Below are 22,416 nucleotides of genomic sequence, written 5' to 3' on the forward strand. Positions count from 1 at the left end.
TCATGCCAAACAGTGTTAGCCCATAGCTGTTACAGTCTCTGTAAATGAACAGAAGAGTGATTTTATATATGTAGATACACATTGTTAGTATGGGAGCTAAGCATGCATGACATTACTACGCAAGCTGGTTTTGTCAGCCTGTCAAAAGGAAGAGATCACCAAAGCAGAATTGGTTTAATCATGCGGTCTGAGAGAAGCTGCTGCCCTTCTGATTACATACATACCGATTCAAAATTGTTACCAAGTCAAGCAACCAAAGATGCGTTTCATTTTATATTACTTTGGTGTGTAAGCACCAAGTAGACACTGATAGGTACGTTTGATAAACCAATTGCATTTTTGTCACAGTAAAAAAGATTAACATTTGTCTAGGTCTTTGAGGCCTGCTTCCCTGGAAATGGCCGCCAGCTATTAACCACTGGCTCTATGCAGAGAGAGAGAGAGAGAGAGAGAGAGAGAGAGTGTAGTGGCTTGCCACATGAACTGGTTGCTGCCACTCTGTTCTCCCTACAAATCATTAAGAGGAATTTTGAGCAATGGCAGGAATACAAACTACATGGCAGGAGCCAGTTCACAATTCATTCATTCATTCATTCAACTTGTATACCGCCAAAACTTTCATCTCTGGGCGGTTATTATTGGTAAACTTGGCAAACTGCTGCACACAAACAGTTCACACATGGATACAATTTCAAGCAGCTTCATGCAACAGCCACTGAATGTGAGGCAGGCCTCATAAAAGTCCGACTATATCAAGAGGGCAAAGTAGCAACTCTCTTAACCACTGATCACAGGTACAGGTGAAACTCGGAAAATTAGAATATCGTGCAAAAGTCCATTGATTTCAGTAATGCAAATTAAAAGGTGAAACTGATATATGAGACAGACGCATTACATGCAAAGCGAGATAAGTCAAGCCTTAATTTGTTATCATTGTGATGATCATGGCGTACAGCTCATGAAAACCCCAAATCCACAATCTCAGAAAATTAGAATATTATATGGAACCAATAAGACAAGGATTGTAGAATAGAACAATATCGGACCTCTGAAAAGTATAAGCATGCATATGTATTCGGTACTTGGTTGGGCCCCCTTTGCAGCAATTACTGCCTCAATGAGGCGTGGCATGGATGCTATCAGCCTGTGGCACTGATGAGGTATTATGGAAGACCAGGATGCTTCATTAGCGGCCTTCAGCAATTCTGCATTGTTTGGTCTCATGTCTCTCATCCTTCTCTTGGCAATGCCCCATAGATTCTCTATGGGGTCAGGTCAGACGAGTTTGCTGGCCAATCAAGCACAGTACACTGTATACTTTTCAGAGGTCCGATATTGTTCTATTCTACAATCCTTGTCTTCTTGGTTCCATGTAATATTCTAATTTTCTGAGATTGTGGATTTGGGGTTTTCATGAGCTGTACGCCATGATCATCACAATTATAACAAATTAAGGCTTGACTTATCTCGCTTTGCATGTAATGCGTCTGTCTCATATATCAGTTTCACCTTTTAATTTGCATTACTGAAATTAATGGACTTTTGCACGATATTCTAATTTTCCGAGTTTCACCTGTATACCATTAAAACAGGAAATATTGCTTTTAAGATTACAGAAATAAATAATATAATAATAATGCAAAAGAAAACAGAATTATTTGTACCAAGACACAATGCAAAAATGCAGAGCCAGGCAAGACTACCATTCTATTGCAATTCATACTTTGGGATCTTTGCAAGTATTGTCCCACCCCCCACAGTATCAGCTGGGAAGCAACAACACTTCTAAATAATAATTTATGGTATAGACTGCATGGTAAAGCAACATGAACACCCTCACAACCTTTGAAATGTCAGAGCCAAAAGAGGTGCTGCACTTCTCTAGGGAAGAAACAGATATCCACAATGGGCAATATCTTCAATAAAACTGTGTACCTTCAGAGTCAGAAATGTCACAAAATCCTCAACACCCCTAAAGTAGGCCACAAATACCGACTAAAAGACCTTTGGAGCAGAGATTGAGATCTTCTGCGCTAGATCTCAGCAAAGGCTGTGCACAATGCTGGCAAGTACTCAGAAGTGCAGATTTAGCACAGCAGGCAAACCACACAGTACAATAGTTCAAGAAAAGACACGTGGGCATCAAATGGATAAGGCAGAGAACATATACCGTATACTCAAAAAGAACACCCAGTTAAGTTTTACAGATATGAGGCAGAACACTAGGATAATCATGGCTGTATTTCACATTTTCCCTACACTCCACTGCTTGTGTAATGAACAGACTATTCTGGAATAAGTGATTGGAGGACTGCAGCCTTCAAGAGGAAATTGTAATAACACTTTTTAAAGCTAGTAAAAAAGCAAACCTAGAAACAGAGAGAAGAGTGAATGTATAACCAATTCCAATTTAAAATGAATAAAGAGTACAGGGAAACTGTGAACAGCCTGCAGTCTGCTACGTGCACAAATGTGACTGGGAGGATGCAGAGAGCTAAAAAAACACACCCCAAAAAACCCAACTATGAAAAGCAAAAGTGATGGCACATTTCCAGCTGTGCAACCTCATTGATATTGTAATATAATGCATGTCATTCAGAACAGCCCTCTATGGCTTTTGCCTAAAGCGTGGGCAGCCCTCCAGACAGACTCGAGAATTTTTTTCCCCCCAATGTGACACATGCTCTGAAGAGCCCCCTTACAGTGGTAACACATGACCCAGTAATGGGGTGTTGACCCTCCAGTGCAAGCATTATCTGACAAGAGATTTAATCCTCTGCTAAGCACAGCAATTCAAAACAAAAATGAGGGGGGGGAAATCCATCCACCATCCCTGCTCGCCCCTGCCTCACTCCAAAGTCTTATCCTGATAAATTCTATGTTAACAGAGACATTGTTTGGCTTCGTGAAACTAGGATCAGTCCTAACTAGTTGTAATCCAAAATGTACACACTCTCTCCCTCTCCATGCAATATTCTGCACATAAGGACACAAAAATATATAAGCTGTCATGTTATGCGGTAAGACACCAGCATTTGGGACCCACTAAGGTTGCTGTGCATGTGGAAGTCAGCCCTGGCAGTTTTGCACAAGAGAAACTACTGCACAACCACTTAACACGCTTGATGCACAGTTGTGCTGTGGTAGTCCCATGATGGGAATAGTGCTGTGCAAGTCTACACACACTGTTTTAAGTAGCAAGGCAAATGCGCTCTTGCACAAGACTGCCGGGCCTGCCTTCCAAGTGTGCAGCAGCCCCGGTGGACTCCAAACACCAGCATTTCACTGCACGTCATGTTGACCACATTCCACAAATTATTCAATAGGCATATCAGTAATTGAAAACAGATTGAAAACCTGGTGAGTAACTTATTTTCACACACACACTACAGCACTTGCATAACATAAGGAAGAACCTTATGTTTCCTTGATAATTCCACTTTATCTAAATGCCTTAAAATACAAATTCCATGAAACTGTTAAAATTTCATCCTAACACTAGGGACCAAAATAGTGTCTTTTATAATATACATGTAAATGGACCCTTGGAATGAGTAAAGTCCACAAACCTCTGATGGTAAAGCTAAGTACTGTATGACCTATTATACAACAAAGCGATGTTTTGTTTGCTTTCTCACGTGTTATTTACATTTTCTAATTCCAGAGGCAAGGCGCAGTCTTAAACTTGAAAAATGATACTTTCTACAGCAATAGAAACCTGCCCCCCTCTATCCCCAGCTGCCGGCTTTAAAAAGTATCCAAGTTGAGAAGTCAAATATTTATCTATTACATTTTTATTCCATCCTTCCTCAAAGGAGCTCAAGGTCATGCCCCTCCCCCGCATTTCAATCTCAGACTTGATTTATACAGGATGTGGGCCACACAGAAAGCCCTACCCATATAAGTGTTTCATGTGCGCCTGGTCATGTTTAAATGCACTTACCACATGCAGGGGCCCATTCATGCATAATGTTAAGCACATCAGTCCCCCTGGTATTCCTTCCTCAATGCTGAGAACAGAAGCAGGCTTAATTTCACGTCTGGCTAGGATCCACACAATTTTATTAAATTCATGGTCAAAACTGGTGCCCATGATACTAATCATCTTGCGAGACAGTGTTTTGTTTTTAAGAAAAGAACTTTAAGGGAATCTGGTTTCAGTCAACTCTGAGAATTATAAAACTTTATTTTCCTCAATATTTGTCTCATCCAAATCTTGAGGATCAGATTTTTTACAAAGTTAAGCTCTACATAGTAATAAGCACAGTGGAATGACAGTGTTGGGGATCTGCTGGGGCTGCTGCACAATGCGAAAGGCAGCCCCAATGGTGTTGCACCACAGGGCAGCTGCGGAACAGTTTGCAACAGCTTCTGGGCAGTCATGCAGCACTAAACCTTTGGCAATATTGTCAAATTCCTTATGGGTACATACAAGTGCCGGGTGGAATGTGTGTTCTCCCAGTACATGGGAGACTGAGAGGTGTTGCACTTAGTGTTAAACTAGAACTACAGAGACCCAGGATCAAATCTCCACTCAGCCATGAATAGCAGTGTGCACAGATAGGTCCGCAGTCGGAGTGGTCCTACAGTCGAACCAGGCCAGTTCAAGCAGTTCGATCACAAAGAGGAGAGCTGGTCTTGTGGTAGCAAGCATGACTTGTCCCCTGAGCTAAGCAGGGTCTGCCCTGGTTGCATATGAATGGGAGACTTGATGTGTGAGCACTGCAAGATATTCACCTCAGGGGATGAAGGTGCTCTGAGAAGAGCAGAAGGTTCCAAGTTCCCTCCCTGACTTCTCCAAGATAGGGCTGAGAGAGATTCCTGCCTGCAACCTTGGAGAAGCCGCTGCCAGTCTGTGAAGACAATACTGAGCTAGATGGACCAATGGTCTGACTCAGTATATGGCAGTTTCCTATGTTCCTAAACCACTTCATCTGGCCCAGCCAGTCAGTCTGACCAAACTGGGTCTCTGAGCAGCAGTTCAGTCCGAATTCGGACCAAGCTGCCGCGCATGGCCCGTGCACGCCCCAGCCCAGAAGCTCATTGGGTGACCTTGAGCCAGTTAACCTCCCCCAGCCTCACCCACCTCACAGGGTTGTTGTGAGCATAAAAAAGTGCAGGGGGAAAGAGTGTATGCCACCCCTGAGTTCTTGAAGTACTGTAAGTGTGGGATAAAAGTCACATAAATAAAAATAGGGGCTCACTGAGCAAAGGAAGACTAAGAAGTTTATTGTTGTTGTTGTTGTTATTAAAACTTTTATAACGCCCTTCCAAAAGGCTCAGGGCGGTTTACATTAAAACACCATTAAAACCAGTTAATAATTAAACAAAAAATATAAAGCATAAAACAATGATTAACAATTAAAAACATCATAAAACAACAATTAAATAGTCAGAACAATTTAAAAACAAGTTTTAAAAAGCTGAGAAAGCCTGGTTGAAGAGATGTGTTTTCAGGTGTTTTCTGAAAATTGCCAGAGATGGGGAGGATCATATCTCAGCAGGGAGCGCATTCCACAATCTTGGGGCAGCAGCCGAGAAGGCCCGTCTCTGTGTAGCCACCAAACGAGTTGGCGGCAACTGGAGACGGACCTCCTCAAGTGACCTCAGCAGCCGTTGGGGCTCATAGCAAAGAAGACGCTCTCTTACTCTGCCTTTCCAGAGCCTAGCTAAGTCTCCAATCTATAAATGCAGGAATCGAAGACACCAAGGTAGAATCAAATTATTTTTAAATATAAGCATCAAGACCAGGCAAACTTATAAGAGTCACAATTGGTATAGGAGCATGCAAAAGAGCTATAAACCATACAAAAATAGGCAAAATTCTGCATTTTGACACCCTGTTTCCCGCCCCCCTCCCCCCCCCCCCACCTCCAATGTATTCTTTCCTAATCAAAGATGCCTCTGGACTCTTTTTGCAATAAGCGAGCAATGCAAGTGTCTGCGTATAGGAGAGTACAAGCAGGTAAACAGAACCATAAATATCTGCAGATGGTGCAGAGCATCATTATCATCCTTGCTCAGCTGCAAAATAGGAGTCTTCCATTCACATGGAAGAGAACAGCTGCTGAGCACTCTACCAATACAGCCCATTACCACATGCACACACCCCAAGTTGCTGCTGCACTCTTCTGGTCATTCCTGTCACCAAGAAGAGCTCATAAGACAAGGTGGGGTGTGTGTGTGTATAGAAAGAGTGGTAGGAGCATGCGCACACATGCTTGCGCGCTCTCTCCCGCCAAGAGCCTAAGAACCAAATAGACTCCCTTACTGGGTTGATCTACCATTGTGAGCTTCTTTGTCCTTTACTGGTTGGTGCGTGGGACTGCTTAGTTAAGGGATAGGTGGGGGCAGTGTATTGCAGAGACACGCAACTGTGGAGATGCATGTAATTCCCAGACTGTCTAGTAAATACCACGATCTTAGAAGTATGAAATGGACTATCTAACATACAGAATATGCATGTTATATAGTAGTGGGATGACTCAGAGTAAGGACAGGCCATATTAGATAGAAGCCTCTATGGGGGCCTGTGCAAAAGGACAACAAACCTTACTGCCCAGACAACAGGCTACCAAGTATTGCAACACATTATTTGTATTATCATTATGTATGAGCCTAAAGAGAAGAACTCCTTTATACTGTACACAGCATCCTCACATTTGTGGGTGTGAGTCTCATCGGTCTCTTCCATACACAGCAGTAGTCTACCTACAGGACACTTGCAATTCAAAGAAACCACCAGGATACACACAATATCTTGTTAGAGAAACAGGCTAAGCAGCATCCACTTTCCTGTCACTCTTAACGTCAGCAGTGCAGTATATGTTTGCTAATAATGTGTTCAGTGATCCAAGAGCAGAGGACAAAATCAAAGCAAGAGGATCCCATGCTCGATGGTCAGTCACCCTTTGAGAATCTCTCCATGGGAATTCGGCATAGGCCAAAATGAGAGTGATTAGTGTGTTTCAATGCTTTGGATAATTTAAACAGCAATAGACTTCAAAAGATGCCAGGTGCTTGAAGGTGTGATTGCAGAACTTGCTCTGGAGGCATTTTATTCATTGTAGTTGGAGGGCTTTTCAAGAAACATCATTCTGATTTACACAACACGTGCACTGCCACCATGATACAACCCTTAAAAGGAAACAAATTTTCAATCATGAGCAATTGTCACCTCCGTTTGTACCAAGTCAGTTGCTCAACCTTACCCTTATTATTTCCCTTTTGTTAAATCTTTATAGATGAATTAATGGCAAGAAGATAAGGTTTGGAAGTGTCAGAAGATGGGAGCGGGGGCAAGGGCCAACATTTGAAATCCCAACACAAGGGAAACAGCTCCAAAGTAGCATGTTTTCTTCACCACCACCACCCCTGAGGTTTTAAGACAAGCATGTGTGTGTGTGTGCGCACACACACACACACACACACACCCAAACCCTTTCCCCCAAAGTAATGTCAACTACAAGTCATTCATACAAACTAGAACTCTCTGTATATTTCATGGCATGATACAAGGAATTTTAAAAACTGGAAATGGGCAAGGGGAATGAATACATGTGAACGACCTTTGACTCCATACAAATTTTAATCTGTCACAGCACATTTTGAGACATTACCAAACAATTGCTAGACCACCACAAAATAAAATTATGACATATTGCAACTGTTCATTAGCATCAACTGTTTGAGATGCTGTAGGAGCATGAGAAACTCAAATTTTAACATTAGGGATGCGGCTGAAGGGTTTCGGCGTCTCCATGCAAGCAGCAGCTTGTGCTGCTTGCCCCTCTAAAATGCCGTCCCACAGTGATGGGATGCATCCCGAGCATCTCTCGTGCAGTGTCAGCACATGCATCTACGCCATTTGCAATGGCGCCGCCGTATGCGCCAATGCCATTTACATACTGACGCTGTGCGAGGGCATCCAATTTCCATGGCGTGGCATTTTAGAGGTGCAGGCGGCACAAGCTGCCACTTGCACAAAGGTATTTCCATTGAAACAGCACCATGGTGGGCCGGTGGGGGCAGGTAGGACCTGCCTGCCGCCTCCTCGCTGCCCTTGGATGTGCACTGAAGCAAATTGGTGCACATCCCTACCTAACGTTGCCACTAAGTACTAGAGTCCAAAAAAACAAACTATAAATATACATAAGCAGACATGAGTGGTGAATCAGTGTCTGATGTTTGCACTTGTGTATTATAGTAACCATGGTTTGTTTATTGTAGTCATTTTGTAATCCTATGTTGCATGGTCTTTCAAGTCCTATACCTCCCTGATCTATGTGCCATGGATCTCTTTTCTTATCCTACTAATTCCTCATCCCTCAAGGCCTGATACAGTTGTAATGTTTTCAATCCCCTAATCATGGCTAGGAGACCATGAGCATGCTGAAGCTCACATGCTGTCCCCACCATTACTTTGAATATGGTATAGCATTGTGTATGCATTGGCACCAACCAGTGTTAAGCAGGATTGCCCTCATATACAAGGTTTGAAGTGGGTCTGCATAGAGAGACAGCATAAAAAGATGGAGAGAGGATCCAGCCCACCTTTTACTTGCGCTATCCCAGATCTTGAGTCCCTGACAGGAAGTAATATATGAATATTTAATATGATGGAATTCACTGACATCCTATTGTACTGTAAGGCTTTGGAGCAATTAGAAAACCAACACACTTCTTTCAGAAAGAAAGGGGAAAGCAGCTTATACCTCATCTAAAGCAACACAAACCTTCCTGTGATTAATCTGGACCGAAGCCTGAACATTCACAAATCCAGAGTTTAAGTGGACATGTATCATTAGGAGCAGAAAAAGTGTCAAGTTATTGTTGTGGAAAAGGACATGGCACTCTCATGAAATAAAAGATGCCAACCTGCACGCCTTCAAAGAAGGGTGGGATAAAAATTTAACTGTAACAAGTTTTGTTTTTGTTTTTTTGTTTAAGAAAAATCCACTCAATCTTCGCTTCTCCTGTATCCTTTGCGCCGATCTGGGCCAGCTCATCAGATCTGCCTTCCCTTCACGATCTTCCTTACAACTCTTCCCTGGAACACTACAGCTGTGCCTTCTTAGTACTGACTAATGAAGCAGACCATAGAAAATGGCTCTAAGATTGCTACCCAGCCTGCATATTGCTTATCTCAGTCTAAAAGATAACATTCGAAAACAAAAACCACACACAGAAAACTTGCAACAGCATGTCTTGGGAGCTTGTTACAAAACCTTCTAAGTGCCTGTTTATTATTCCCAAATTTACCAGACGCAGTACAGGAGAACTCCATTATCAGCAGGGGTTCTGTTCCATGGGAGGCCCATGGATAGCAAAACCATGGATAACAGGGCATTAGGGCAATGGGAATTATTTGTTTATTTTTTAATTATTAATTATTATTTTCATTATTTTACACAGTCAGACATGTGTTATTGACTGGTTTGTTTTATCCAGACATCGAGTCCTTCCCAAGGACCTGGGATACCAGAATTTTATTGTCAATGTTGTTGCTGTTATTATAGATATCGTCGCAGAATATAGGCTGTTCCCAGTAAAGCTGCTTTTTGTAATTGGCTGATGGTGATTTCTGTGGCCCCTATGGTGTTGAGGTGCTCTTCAAGGTCTTTTGGAACTGCATCCAGGGCATCAATTACCAATGGGATTATTTTGGTCTTTTCCTGCCACAGCCTTTCAATTTCAATTTGTAGATCTTTGTATTTGGTGATTTTTTCTATTTCCTTTTCTTCTATTCTGCTATCCCCTGGCATTGCTATGTCGATTATTTTGACTTGTTTTTCTTTCTTCTCGACTACAGTTATATCTGGTGTATTGTGTGGCAGATGTTTGTCTGTCTGTAGTCGGAAGTCCCATAATATTTTTACATCTTCATTTTCTACCACTTTTTCAATTTTATGGTCCCACCAATTTTTGGGTACAGGTAGCTTGTATTTTTTGCTGATGTTCCAGTGTATCATCCCTGCTACTTTGTCATGCCTTTGTTTGTAGTCAGTCTGTGCAATCTTTTATTATTATTATTAATTTTACATTTATATCCCGCTCTTTCTTCAAGGAGCCCAGAGCGGTGTACTACATACTTGAGCTTCTCTTTCACAACAACCCTGTGAAGTAGGTTAGGCTGAGAGAGAAGTGACTGGCCCAGAATCACCCAGCTAGTTTCATGGCTGAGTGGGGATTTGAACTCAGGTCTCCCCAGTCCTAGTCCAGCACTCTAACCACTACACCACGCTGCCTAGCCAAAAAAAAAGGCAACAAGTGGGGGAAATTGTGTGGGGGAGTGGCCTACCGTACTCTGTGTGTCCATAGCTGTCCAACAATGCCCCCCAAATGCTGACATTTTTTCGGAGCGAAAAAATGCATTTTTATTTCGTTTATTTTACCAATACAAGCCAGAAAATGGCTCCCTAGCCACCAAACAGGGGGCAGAAATTGGGGAAAATTGGGGAGGATGCCCTACCATGTTCTATGTGTCCCCAGCTGTCCAGCAATGCCCCCAAATGCTGAAATTTCCATTTTTAAAAGCTATTTTATTTACAAAAACAAACCAGAAAATGGTGGGTGGAATGACCTCAGAGATCATTTCCACCCCACCCACCCCAACCCAACCCATGGATATGCGACTCTTAACCTCTTAGTTGTCAATTTTTCACGCAAATACCAGGGTCAGGTGGCAATTACCTGACCACACATAAGTGAAACCATGGATTTCTGCAATTAACAAGAGTTGCCCGTAATTATAAAAACTAAATTTATGAGACTTCTGTGACAATTCGTAAATATGTAATGAGCTTTTCTTTCAAAGTTGAAATATCCTATGATTAATAAAAAGTGAACATGTTCGGAAAAATCTGTATCCCTGGTTGTAGATCATAAACTTGAGGTTGAAAGTTTGAAATTAGGGGAGTCTTACTGCTTAAACTGAGACCTTGGGTTAGGGCGGTATAAAAATGTGCTAAATAAATAAATAAACAAACCTTTTAAAACCTTTTAAAGGTATACTTACATTCCACTAAGTTATCTTAAAAATAAATGAAATGCTCAACAAATAATTATATTTTAGTATCCCTTTAGGAACAAAAATTTCCTGAATGATTGTTGATGGAAAAATAAAGATAAAAATGTTTAACTGGAAACTTGCACAATATGATTCTTTGGATTTCAGTTATGCACCTTGGAATGTTTGCACATAACCAAACAACTTGCATAGTCAAAGGGCTTTTAGCCATTAGTGGTGGCCACCCAAACATAATGCTGAATCTACCATGCTGATCCATTATTTTCTGCTTAAGTTTCAGCACAGGAACATTCAATCAGACCATGAGTCAAACTGTATGCCTGTGTTTTATTAATACCAATTCTTGCAAGGAGAGGTGAAGTCTTGGGTTCTCTCTGGGAAGTTGAGGAGCATAGCAATACTACTGGATGAGTCACTTGGGAGGTAGGAAGAAGTTGGTCAACGATAATCCTCTTTTACTTTTTGCTGGCAATAATAAAATGAGTATTTCATATCTAAATCTATAGCTGCTTTTCCAACACTAGTTGTTGGCTAGAAGTGTAGAGCACTTCAGAGCACAGTGTTGGCATCACCCCTTAGTGACACACCACATTATGGCATGCCTAAGCCAACAGTGATGCCTAGTGACATAACACAGCATTAGCCTTCTTATGGCTAAAGAGGGATCCCATAGAGGAGCATAACTGCTCTTCCCAAATTAGTAGTAGTAGGATGGAACAGTTTCATAAGACTAGATGCTAAGCAGAGTACACACAAATAAGCACCCAAAGAGAGAAGCCAGCTTACCATGTCAAACCATGGTTTGAAAACCATGGTCTGCACTATGGCTTGGCATGATGTCTAACTATAGTTTGGCATAGGTTTGGAGTTTCACCTCCAGGTGCCACTGATCCTATAGATCAGGGCTGCACAACTTCGAGAATCCAGCTGTTTTTTTACTACAACCCCTAACCACAATGGCCAATAGTTAGGGATGATGGGAGCTGTAGTCCAACATCGGCAGGAGGGCCAAAGCTGTGCAGCCCTGCTACAGATGGTAGTGATGAGCAGACTGAAGGAAATAAATTCTAAACAATGGTTTTCCTAAGTATTTGGAAACTCAAACTACTGTTTGGATGCTAAAACTGCAGCTGGTGCAAACCATGGTTTGACCTGATGTCTGAATTTAGCCAACAACCTCTCTAAAATGGAAGTTCAGTGCACATGAAAGCAAGTGCATAAGATTTACTAATATTCACATTAAACATCTAAGCGTATCTGTTGTATATCTGTTAGGGAGAGAAGAGCGGATCTCCCTTTAGCTAAGCAGGGTCCAGGTTGCATATGAATGGGAGTCTAGATGAGTGAGCACTGTAAGATATTCCCCTCAGGGGATGGAGCTGCTCTGGGAAGAGCAGCAAGTCCCAAGTTCCCTCCCTGGCTTCTCCAAGATAGGGCTGAGAGAGATTCCTGCCTGCAGCCTTGGAGAAGCTGCTGCCAGTCTGTGAAGACAATACTGGGCTAGACAGACCAACGGTATGACTCAGTATATGGCAACTTCCTATGTTCCTAACCAAATTGGTGTTGGTATGTTAATAATATATTTGCTTGTGTATGTGTGTTTTAGAAAAACTGACTTGTTTATAATATATTTTGCTAAGGATGGGCATAAAAATATGGCATCAGGAATGCAATCCAAGTATAGGATACTTACACGCATTAAAGGATATTTAAAGGATACTTACATACATGTAAAATTACAATTTTACAATCCATGTTTCATACCCAAGACAACATCAAAAGAAAGGTACTTCTCATAAGAAAGTGATTAATTACAAAGAGCCTTCTGAAAAATTGATCATCATGATGCCAAACTCAAGGCTTATTAAATCTTAGTTGAAATAGTAGATATGTCGTAGTAACATTCAAAATTACAGTGCAAGTTCCCTTGGGCTTGCTGATGTGTAATCCTGTTTCCCAGAGTTAGAAAAGCTTCCACTGACTACTACAAAGGGTTTCCTGACAGCACAAAGAAATATCCCCTTCTGGTTTTAATGTTCCCACATGGCAACAAAATGAACAAAGGCACATTGTAGCAACAGGATAGTGGTCATTCTATACCCTGTGAATATCTAGAGGCAACACAGCAAATACCTAGTAAAGTGAATACATAGCTCAGTTAACTCATCAGAATACTAAATCTCAACACTACAGCTGGAAAGATGGCTTCATCTCTGTCCACACATAATGGCAAGCCATAGTTTGGAGCTACAAGGGCCAGCTTTGAATTCCCCCAGTGCTCAAATGATGTGAGTGGGGTAAGAGAGACCTGGACTTCTTATCTTTTGTGATGTCCCGTCCCTCTGAGCTACTCCTTTTAGAATATTATTTGGGGGTGGGGGAGATGATCTGGCTACCATGAAGGAGACAGAGTAGGGCTTGTAGATTTAAAATTAAAGCCCCCTCTAGCTTTTCCACCATAATTCACTCATGCTGTTTCCTCGTATCTCAGATCCAGCTAATCATTCTCTCTTTCGTGCAAGGTGCAGTTTGCCAATTTATATGTAAGAGCAGAAGTGTGTACCAGAGGGGAAACCATTCATTGAATCAGAACATGTGGGGAAAGGAGGGAGAGTCAGGACCGAGTGTGTGAGCACAAGGTTCACTCATGTAACACTAAACTCTAGAGTTGAGGGTGAACCATCCCAACAGCAAGTTAGACGTCAACAGGAGAAGAATAGGTGGTGGCAGAGTATATAAGAAGGTGAAAATAATGAGGTGATATTTTATTTATTTTAAGGAAAAGGGGAGCGAGAAGAAGGGAGAAAAGGAAGGAAGGATCTTTCTCACCAGACTGAGGGAGAGGTGAGGAAGCAGGCTGGAGGCCAGAGGTCTGGGAGCAGGAGCTCCTGTGCAGCTCTCTTGCTAGGAGCAAGACAAGAATGGAACTGGGAAGGTCCTGCTGGATCAGGAGGCCACACTAGCTACTTGTTTTACCTATTCTCTCCACCTGAGACTAGCCCTGCCTACAGGAGCAAATTGGAGAACACAATGGATCATTGTGGATGCCGACCTACACTGTATGAGAAAAACGATTCATCATATCATCCTAAAAGCAGCTGTTCAGAGCATGCACTACCTAGAAATCATGATGCCCACCACACATTTACCAATGTCCCTTTAAAAGGGGCAACATAACTTTTGAGAGCTATGAGTAGGATGAACATATTCTGAAAAACACCAAATCTAGTAAAAGGTTCAGCTCTATAAGAACTAGAATCTCAGCTAGCTAGCTTTTCTCTTTCTTTCTTTCTTTCTTGGGAGAATCTAGCCCTCATGGCTGTTAATAAGCTTGGGAAAGTGAGCAGACAACCCCTGCTGAAATCTCATGAACCAAAAAAAAAAGAAGACGACAGGAACAGGTAAGTAAGCAGGATTTATAGAGAGGGGAAAGAGGCTTGAGGGTGCAAAGCCCTGCATTCCACCATGATTAGAAGCAAAATAATGCAAAATTAGCAAATCCAGGCAAATACACTTAATTAGAAGGTCACACAATTCAACTTTTCCTGGAACAAAATTTGGGTTGCCCTGATGCAGAAGTTAACCCCTGCCCCTCTGCACAGAGTATGCAACCTACTCTACTACAAGACTTGGAGGCTCTACACACGAACAGTATGTAGAGCCGAAAGGAGGTTTGGAAGGAGAGCGGGTTTGAACCACTCTCTGGGCAGACAATCAGGGAGCCCTCCCTGGGTGCTTGGATCAGCCGCCCAGACAATTACCAGCTCCATCACGGCGAGTACGTGGTGCCTTTTGAGGAGCCTCCCAACACTGGGAGGCTTCTTGTATCAGGAGGCTACTCATGAGTTGGTGCAGCGACACACAATCATTTAACCTGCTTTTCAGGCACTCCTGCACCAGAAACCCGGGTTAAGAAGCTGGCTACTTAAGAGGGTTCGCTGCCAGGAGCCACACGGCTACCATTGGGTCTCACGACCAGCCGAAACCAGGCTGGGCTCCCTTAGCCTGGTTTCTGCTGCCTGTGAGAATTACCTCTTGGTTTTAAATTTCTGGTTTTCATCTGGATTTTCATATGGTCCATTTTAGAACGCGAGCGGTAGGTTTTATTTTATTGCTCTACTTACTAATTAATATGAAATAAGATATGACTGAAAATTATTACTATAGTCGTTCACACACTTATTACAATTCATCTTCTTCTCCAAGTAGCAACATATTATACATTTCTCAAAGAACAGAATAATTTTTCTTCTCCTCTCTTTTCTTGTAGTCTCAAACTGTTGTGATTACAATCTGAGTAAAAGAATTTCCCGGAACTGAAGATTTATAAAGGTACTACATAAATGACTAATAACAAACAAACAAACAAACAAACTTAATAATATCCCCTGCTAACTGAACAAAAAAGGCATCTTTTTAAAGTGGTTATTCTCTTTATATAGCAGGGGGAAAGTAACTGGCCCTATCCACCCTCAGCACAGCATCCCTCCAGTGGCTGTTCCTGGTATCTATCTTATGTTTCTTTTTTAGACTGTGAGCCTTTGGGGACAGGGAGCCATTTAATTTTATTTCTATGTAAACCGCTTTGGGAACTTTTTATTGAAAAGCAGTATATAAATATTTGTCGCCGTTGTATTTATACACTTAAGGGACAAAAGTAAGATTAATCAAATATAAGAAACACACATAAATGCCACATATTTTTACTATTAAAGGAGATTATGTTTATAGAATTTTACATTTTAAAAACATATCTGGAAAGCCATACTTTCCAATATTTAACCAAATAAAATAGCGACATGCTAATGAATATATAGGGCGCGTGGCCAACCAACCTGGTAGGCATGGCATACAATTATGACTACAAACATAACACAAATAGAAAGCAAGCAACAAACATCATGCACAAGACATTATTCCAGAACACCAAAGCAGAACCAAGGCCATTTCTCCCAACATTTCACAATTACAGATGAAAATAGGGAGATGTTTGGAACAACCAATTCTCGTATCAAGGATCACTGCTCAATTTCCCCACACGCTAATACACACTGCTGAAGACTGGGGATTTCACCCACAATAGGCTGTGCATGGCATAGTGCCACAATCTTGTGTATATGGAACATAGGAAGCTGCCATATACTGAATCAGACCATTGGTCCATCTTGCTCAATATTGTCTACACAGACTGGCAGTGGCTTCTCTAAGGTTGCAGGCAGGAATCTCTCTCAGCCCTATCTTGGAGAAGCCAGGGAGGGAACTTGGAACCGAAATGCTCCTCCCAGAGCGGCTCCATCCCCTGAGGAGAATATATTGCAGTGCTCACACTTCTAGTGTCCCACTCATATGCAACCAGGACAGACCCTGCTTAGCTAAGGGAATAGGTCATGCTTGCTACCACAAGACCAGCTCTCCTCCCTGTGCAAGTGCCACAGTCTTGTGTATATGCAAGTTTATATGCAAATACACTAGAGACATGACACATCTATTCACCCACTTGGGAGTTTTAATTTATAGACAATCTGAGGAGGGGGTAGAATCCTGAAGAGCTCCCCCAGCAAAGCAAGTGAAAAAAAGCGTTCCAAGGGGCAAAGTCAGGGACAAAATAGGGACAATGATTTACCAGGGATAGATACCAGAAAATAGGGACAACTGGAGCTTATGGAAAGCATGAACCAGTTTTCCTGGTCAGAGATATCTGTGCTCTGAAACTGTAAACGCAAATATTCACACCATCTCAGGATTCAAGTAGCTGGAACAGAACCACCACTGCCTTTTAAAAGCAAGTCTCTAGCCCTCATGGCTATAGAGGCAAGTCTGGAATCCGGAAACAGACTAACTATGCACAGGAATTCAGTATCTGCCAAAGACTCAGAGTAGAGCACTGTCTGTTATTTGACTGCCTCAACATAACGTTCAATCACATTCAACATATGACAACATAAACCAAGAAGATGAAGTTCAACAGGGACAAATGTAAACTCCTGCATTTGGGTAAGAAAAAAATATCAAAATGTACAAGTACAGAATGGGGGAGATCTGGCTTGGCAGCAATACATGGGACCTAGGTGTCTTAGTGGGGAATACACTGAACACGAGCAAGTAGAGCGATGTAGCTGCGGAAAAAAACGAATGTAATCTTAAGCTGCATCAACAGATGCAGCATTCAGATCATGAGATGTAACCATTCCACTCTATTCTGTGCTGGTCAGGCCTCACTTAGAACACTGCGTCCCATTCTCGGCCCTGCATTTTAGGAACAACGTTGATAATCCAGAACAGGTTCAGAGGAAGGCAACCAAGATAGTGAAAGGTCTGGAAACCATATCCTATGAAGAACAGCAGAAGGAGCTAGGTATGTTTAGCCTGGAGGAGGAGGAGGAGAGAAGACTGGGAGCACAAGTGGGGAATATAACAGTCATCTTCAAATATCTGAAGTGTTGTCACATGGAAGAAAGAGGAGACTTGTCTGTTGCTTCTAGGGACAGGACTAGAACCAATGGGTTGAAACTGGAAGGTAGCAGATTTGGGCTAGACATTAGGAAGAATTTCTTAACTGTTTGAGATATCCAACAGTGCAACCGTTTTCCTTGTGCAGTGTTGGGTTCTCTTTTGCTGGAGGTTTTCAAAACAGAGGTTGGACGGCCATTTTCCAGAGATGCTGTAGCAGTTTCTTGCACTGAGCAGAGGGTTGAAGTGGGAGACTTCCAAGGTTGCTTCCAACTCGGATATTCTATGATTCTACACCTAATGCAACTCATCAATCAGTTAGTGCCCACTGTACCAACCTTGGCAAAATACAGATCCTTTATTTTTTTTAAAAAACATGTCAGTTTTTTATGTTTTAGTCTGAACTATAAATTTACATATATTTTTAAAATAAAGGATCTATGTTGAGCAAAGTTATTTTCAATTATCAAAGTTATTGTATACGACTAAATGTGCACATATTTGAAATCGGAAGGTGGAATAGTTTCACTAGCAAAGAATTAAAATGTTTGGAAGCTGCTCTTGAACAGTTTGCCTGCTGTTCTGAGAATGGGTTAACCACTTTTCATCCAGTCTACTTTGGGAGAAACCAGACACTAAAACATCTCAGTCATGCTCTGTAAACTGGCACTCTCAAAGCTTTCCAACACACAGTTGCTGTGCACTGCACCTTCAAGGCCTTTTCTCCTCCCTTTAGACTATAGAAAAAAACCACAATAGAATAAGAATCTTTCCTAAAGAAACTGTTTGACAGAAGATCAACTGAGCACAGACACTATACAAGATAGAAAGCTAACACTGTTTTGTGTACTTCTCCAAGCAGGCTAGAGTGGTTTGCTGTTAAAACATGAATGTCTTTCAGATTGGTGTTTCATGTTATCAGTGGGCTGAGAAATCATAGGGAACTTCTTTATCAGATGTGAGATACTGTAAATTGATGCACTACAGTAGAAACTACATGATGCACTACAGTTGTTCTTCTGTAGCTGCATGTAGCCCACATATGTGTATCTTTATTCATAAGCACTGAGTTTCTCTATGAGCAAGTGGTGAAATCCGAAGCATCAGAAAATGATGCCACATTCAAGTGCAAACAATCTATGCAAGCTTCCAGCTGTTTAACATGTCAGTAAAGGTAGAATTATGCAAACCTTAGGAAAATGCTCCACACATGTCCAAAGTAACCATTCGATCATCAAAGAAAAGCTAAAAATGATTGTCCAGAATTCTGCTGCACAGAATTAGCGTGAGAGCGAGTGATGAGTGTGTTTTGAGAGAAGCCAATTGTAAAATATGCTACATGAGACTCACATAGTTTGATGACAAAATTATTAATAGAGATCATGAACAAGGCACATAGGCGCTCCTACCCCTGGACTTCGGGGCCAAAGTCCAGGGCCTCCACAGCCCCTGGGGCCCCCAAATCCACTTTAGACTGTCCTGAGTGGTGTGGTCACCCAGTGGAGCATAATTATGCTTAATTGGCAGGGAAGGGAGGGCCTCCAAAAGCCTTTTGGTCCAGGCTCCAAAATTACCTAGGTGCAGCTCTAAACAGAGAAAGTGCTAACTGGGTCATGCAGTCATACAGAAAGTAAGTCACTTATACCATCCCCTCATACAAGGAGAATTTTACCACTCCTTGTCTCACTGCATTTCCAACTTGATGCATTCTCCATTGCATTGTTTCTTGATAGACTGATTCTTCACAGAGCTTCTGATCATGGTCAGTGTTGACTCTGCTAGGCTAGATGGATTCTTGATCTTGCTCAGGAAGAAAGAGCTTCCATTTATTTCACAGCCAAAAAAACTCTGCCAGATAACATAGAAAGATGCAACTTCCTCAAGCAGTTGTGTATACAATATTACACACAAAGTTTAAAAGCAAGCACCAGCGACTTTTCATTGCGATTCCAAATACAGCACTAACTTGGAGCAAAACTTTTCTGTTTAAAGAGGACTTACCATTCACTCCTTTGAGACTTCCATCAATGCCATCTCCATGCTGTCTCTTCTGCGCATTCTTGAATTCCTTCAGAGATAAGTACAGGACTTTTCGTACCACCCTCTCTTCCGACCATGGAATCCCATCACTATCATCCTGTTAGGACAACAAAAAGAGGCATTTAAACATTTTAAAAGGCCAAAGTAGATCCCAAAATTAAAAGGTAACCAAAAAAACCAAAAAGCAACCCAACTCCTAGGGTTGTTGTGAGGCTCAGCTATGAGAGTTCTTGGAGGAATGATGGATAAAAACATACAAGTAAAATGAAACACGCATAAAGGTGAGATGGCACTTTTTCTTCAACCTACTTTTTTAAGAGAACCATCAAGTCCGAGGCAAGTCTCTACACAGCTTCAAGCTGCTAGTAATTATATTTCAGGTTCATTTCGCTCTGTCTGTCACTTCAAGCTCTCTTTTCATCTGCTTCTCTAATGCTCACCTTCATATTTCTTCCATGCTTCTCCTTATGCCTGAAGCAGCCTTCCCCTCTCTATCAATCAAGCTGTCTGTCTAGCTCTCTTTCTAAAGCCTAGTTCTTCTTCCTGACTTCTGGGCTACCATATATGTACCTGTTTGGAACAAAATGCCATTCTCCTGAGCTTGATTGGCAGTTGTTTCCTGTAATGTGCACATTTGGCAAAACAGACATGGTCACACAGCGCATAGATGTATACACCCCTTTCCCTCCACCTGAGTAAATACTATTTTGTGTGTGCAACAGCCCTCAACCCAAGAGAGACTGTGTTTAGACAGCTAAAATATCAGGGTTGGTTTTGTTGCTGTTTACATCTTAATTCTTATGTTCTAGTTCCCTTGCTTTGCAGACTTTTTTCAAAACATTTCCTTGCCCTAGAGCTTCTCAAGGGCTGCACCACTGCCAAGTGAGAAGATTAGAGGTTTTTGGACAACCTTTATTTCAGTAAGCATAACCCAATTCACTCCCACAGTTCAGTGAAAAACAACAGGTTACTCACCTGTAACTTTGGTTCTTCTAGTGGTAATCTGTATTTCTACACAAATGGGCTGTGTGCCTGCGCAGAGACCTCGTCAGAACCTAACAAGCTCAATTCTCCTGTTTTGGCCGGGAACCCCGCCCCCAGCCACTACATGCATCTGTGCCACTCCTCATCCCCTCAGTCATGGAGTCCAGCTTAAGTGAACCCCGCGGGGAGGACGGGAGGGTGTGTACAAGTACAGATGACCACTAGGAGAACCAAAGTTACAGGTGAGTAACCTGTTGCTCTTTGATGTGGTCTCTATCTTCTACACAGATGGGCGCATAACAAGCTAGCACCCAAGGAGAAGAAAAGAACAGAAGCAAATATAATCTGCCAGAAATTTTTATTTCAGAAACAAGTACATCAACTGAAAATGGATTTCAGGACACTCCTGCCAAACACAGCATCATTCCGTGCCCTGATATCAATTGCATAGTGACGAATAAATGAATGGGGCGAAGCCCAAGTAGCTGCCTGACATATAGCTTCCAACGGAACCGCCCGATCAAAGACCACAGTGGCCACCATGGACCTCACAGAGTGTGCCTTAACCGTAGCAGGCAACTGCTTATGGGCCAATTGATAACAAAGTTCAATAGTGGAAACTATCCATCTAGACATGGACTGGGCCAAAACTTGTAGACCTTTACGCGGCCCATCATATAGAAGAAACAAGGAAGGAGATTTCCTCTAGTCAGCAGGCCTCTGAACATAGAAGGATAACGCCCTTCGAACGTCCAAACAGTATAACCATCTTTCCACATCCGATCAAGGATTTGGAAAAAACACGGGCTAAGTGAGCGGGGCTGAACGGTGAAGCATGGACACAACTTTGGACAGGAACTGGACATCCAGCCCGAGTACAACCTTGTCTTTATGGAACTGAAGGTATGGTCAACCCTCTGGGCCCTCAACTCACTGACCCTCCTGGCGGAGGTCACGGCCACCAAAAAGGCAACCTTCCAGGTCAGAAGACGAGGATCAATTGAAGCCAAGGGCTCATATGGAAGCTGTAGCAGGCCAACCAATACCACTAACAGGTCCCAGGTCGGTGACATGACAGGATTGTCTGGGAACATATGAGTCAAACCTTTCAGAAAACGTTTTACCACCGGATCTTTAAACCATGAAGCCCGGTCAGCAGGGGTATGTGCCAAAATGGCAGCCAAATACACCTTAAGGGATGAAAGCTTTAAACTAGATTCCTTAAGAGACAACAGATAATTACATATATCTTGAACAGATGGATTAAACACATCAAAGTTATGCAGTATAGCGAAGGAACAGAAATGAGTCCACTTGGGATCACAGGATTTCCATGTGGACTGCTTTCTGGCAGCAACCAGAACTTCCCTAAGTCTCAATGGGAAGTCGGCAGGACCTTCCATGCTGTCAGATAGAGGAACCAAACATCTGGGTGAAGCACCCGTCCCTTCTCTTGCAACAGCAGGTCCAGCAGGGCAGTCAGGCGTTTCCAATCCACCGCCAAGCGCCTCAGGTCCGGAAACCAAGGCCTCCTGGGCCACCATGGGGCTATCAGGATTGCCCAGGCCTGATCTACCCTCAGGTTGCACAGGACCCTCATAATGAGGGGAAATGGGGGGAACACATACAGAAGGGGGCTCATCCAGGATAGGACGAAGGCATCGCCCAGAGAGCCCTTGCCCTCCCCTCCCCTCGAGCAATAGAGGGCACATTGCGCATTGTCCTGGGAAGCTAATAGGTCCAACAATGGGACTCCCCAGTTTACAAATATGTCCCTGAGAACACCTTAGTGTAAAGCCCACTCGTGGGAGATCACCGTCAGTCTGCTCAGTGTCTCCACTTGGACATTCAGCGCACCCTGTATATGAACTGCCTGAGGCAATACCACATGTGCCACGCACCAATGCCAAAGG

General features: G+C 42.5%; 1 protein-coding gene across 1 annotated transcript in view; it reads right to left on the reverse strand.

Moving 5' to 3' along the window:
* The window catches only part of JARID2 (jumonji and AT-rich interaction domain containing 2), a 307,280-nt gene that overhangs the window by 141,686 nt on the left and 143,178 nt on the right, over positions 1–22,416 (reverse strand). Inside the window, exon 2 of the mRNA XM_053249989.1 lies at positions 19,481–19,616. Coding sequence (XP_053105964.1) covers positions 19,481–19,616 — 136 coding nt within the window. The remainder of the gene's footprint in view (positions 1–19,480; positions 19,617–22,416) is intronic.

The sequence above is a fragment of the Hemicordylus capensis genome, chromosome 4, assembly GCF_027244095.1.
Source record: "Hemicordylus capensis ecotype Gifberg chromosome 4, rHemCap1.1.pri, whole genome shotgun sequence".
In the NCBI taxonomy this organism is placed as follows: Eukaryota; Metazoa; Chordata; class Lepidosauria; order Squamata; family Cordylidae; genus Hemicordylus; species Hemicordylus capensis.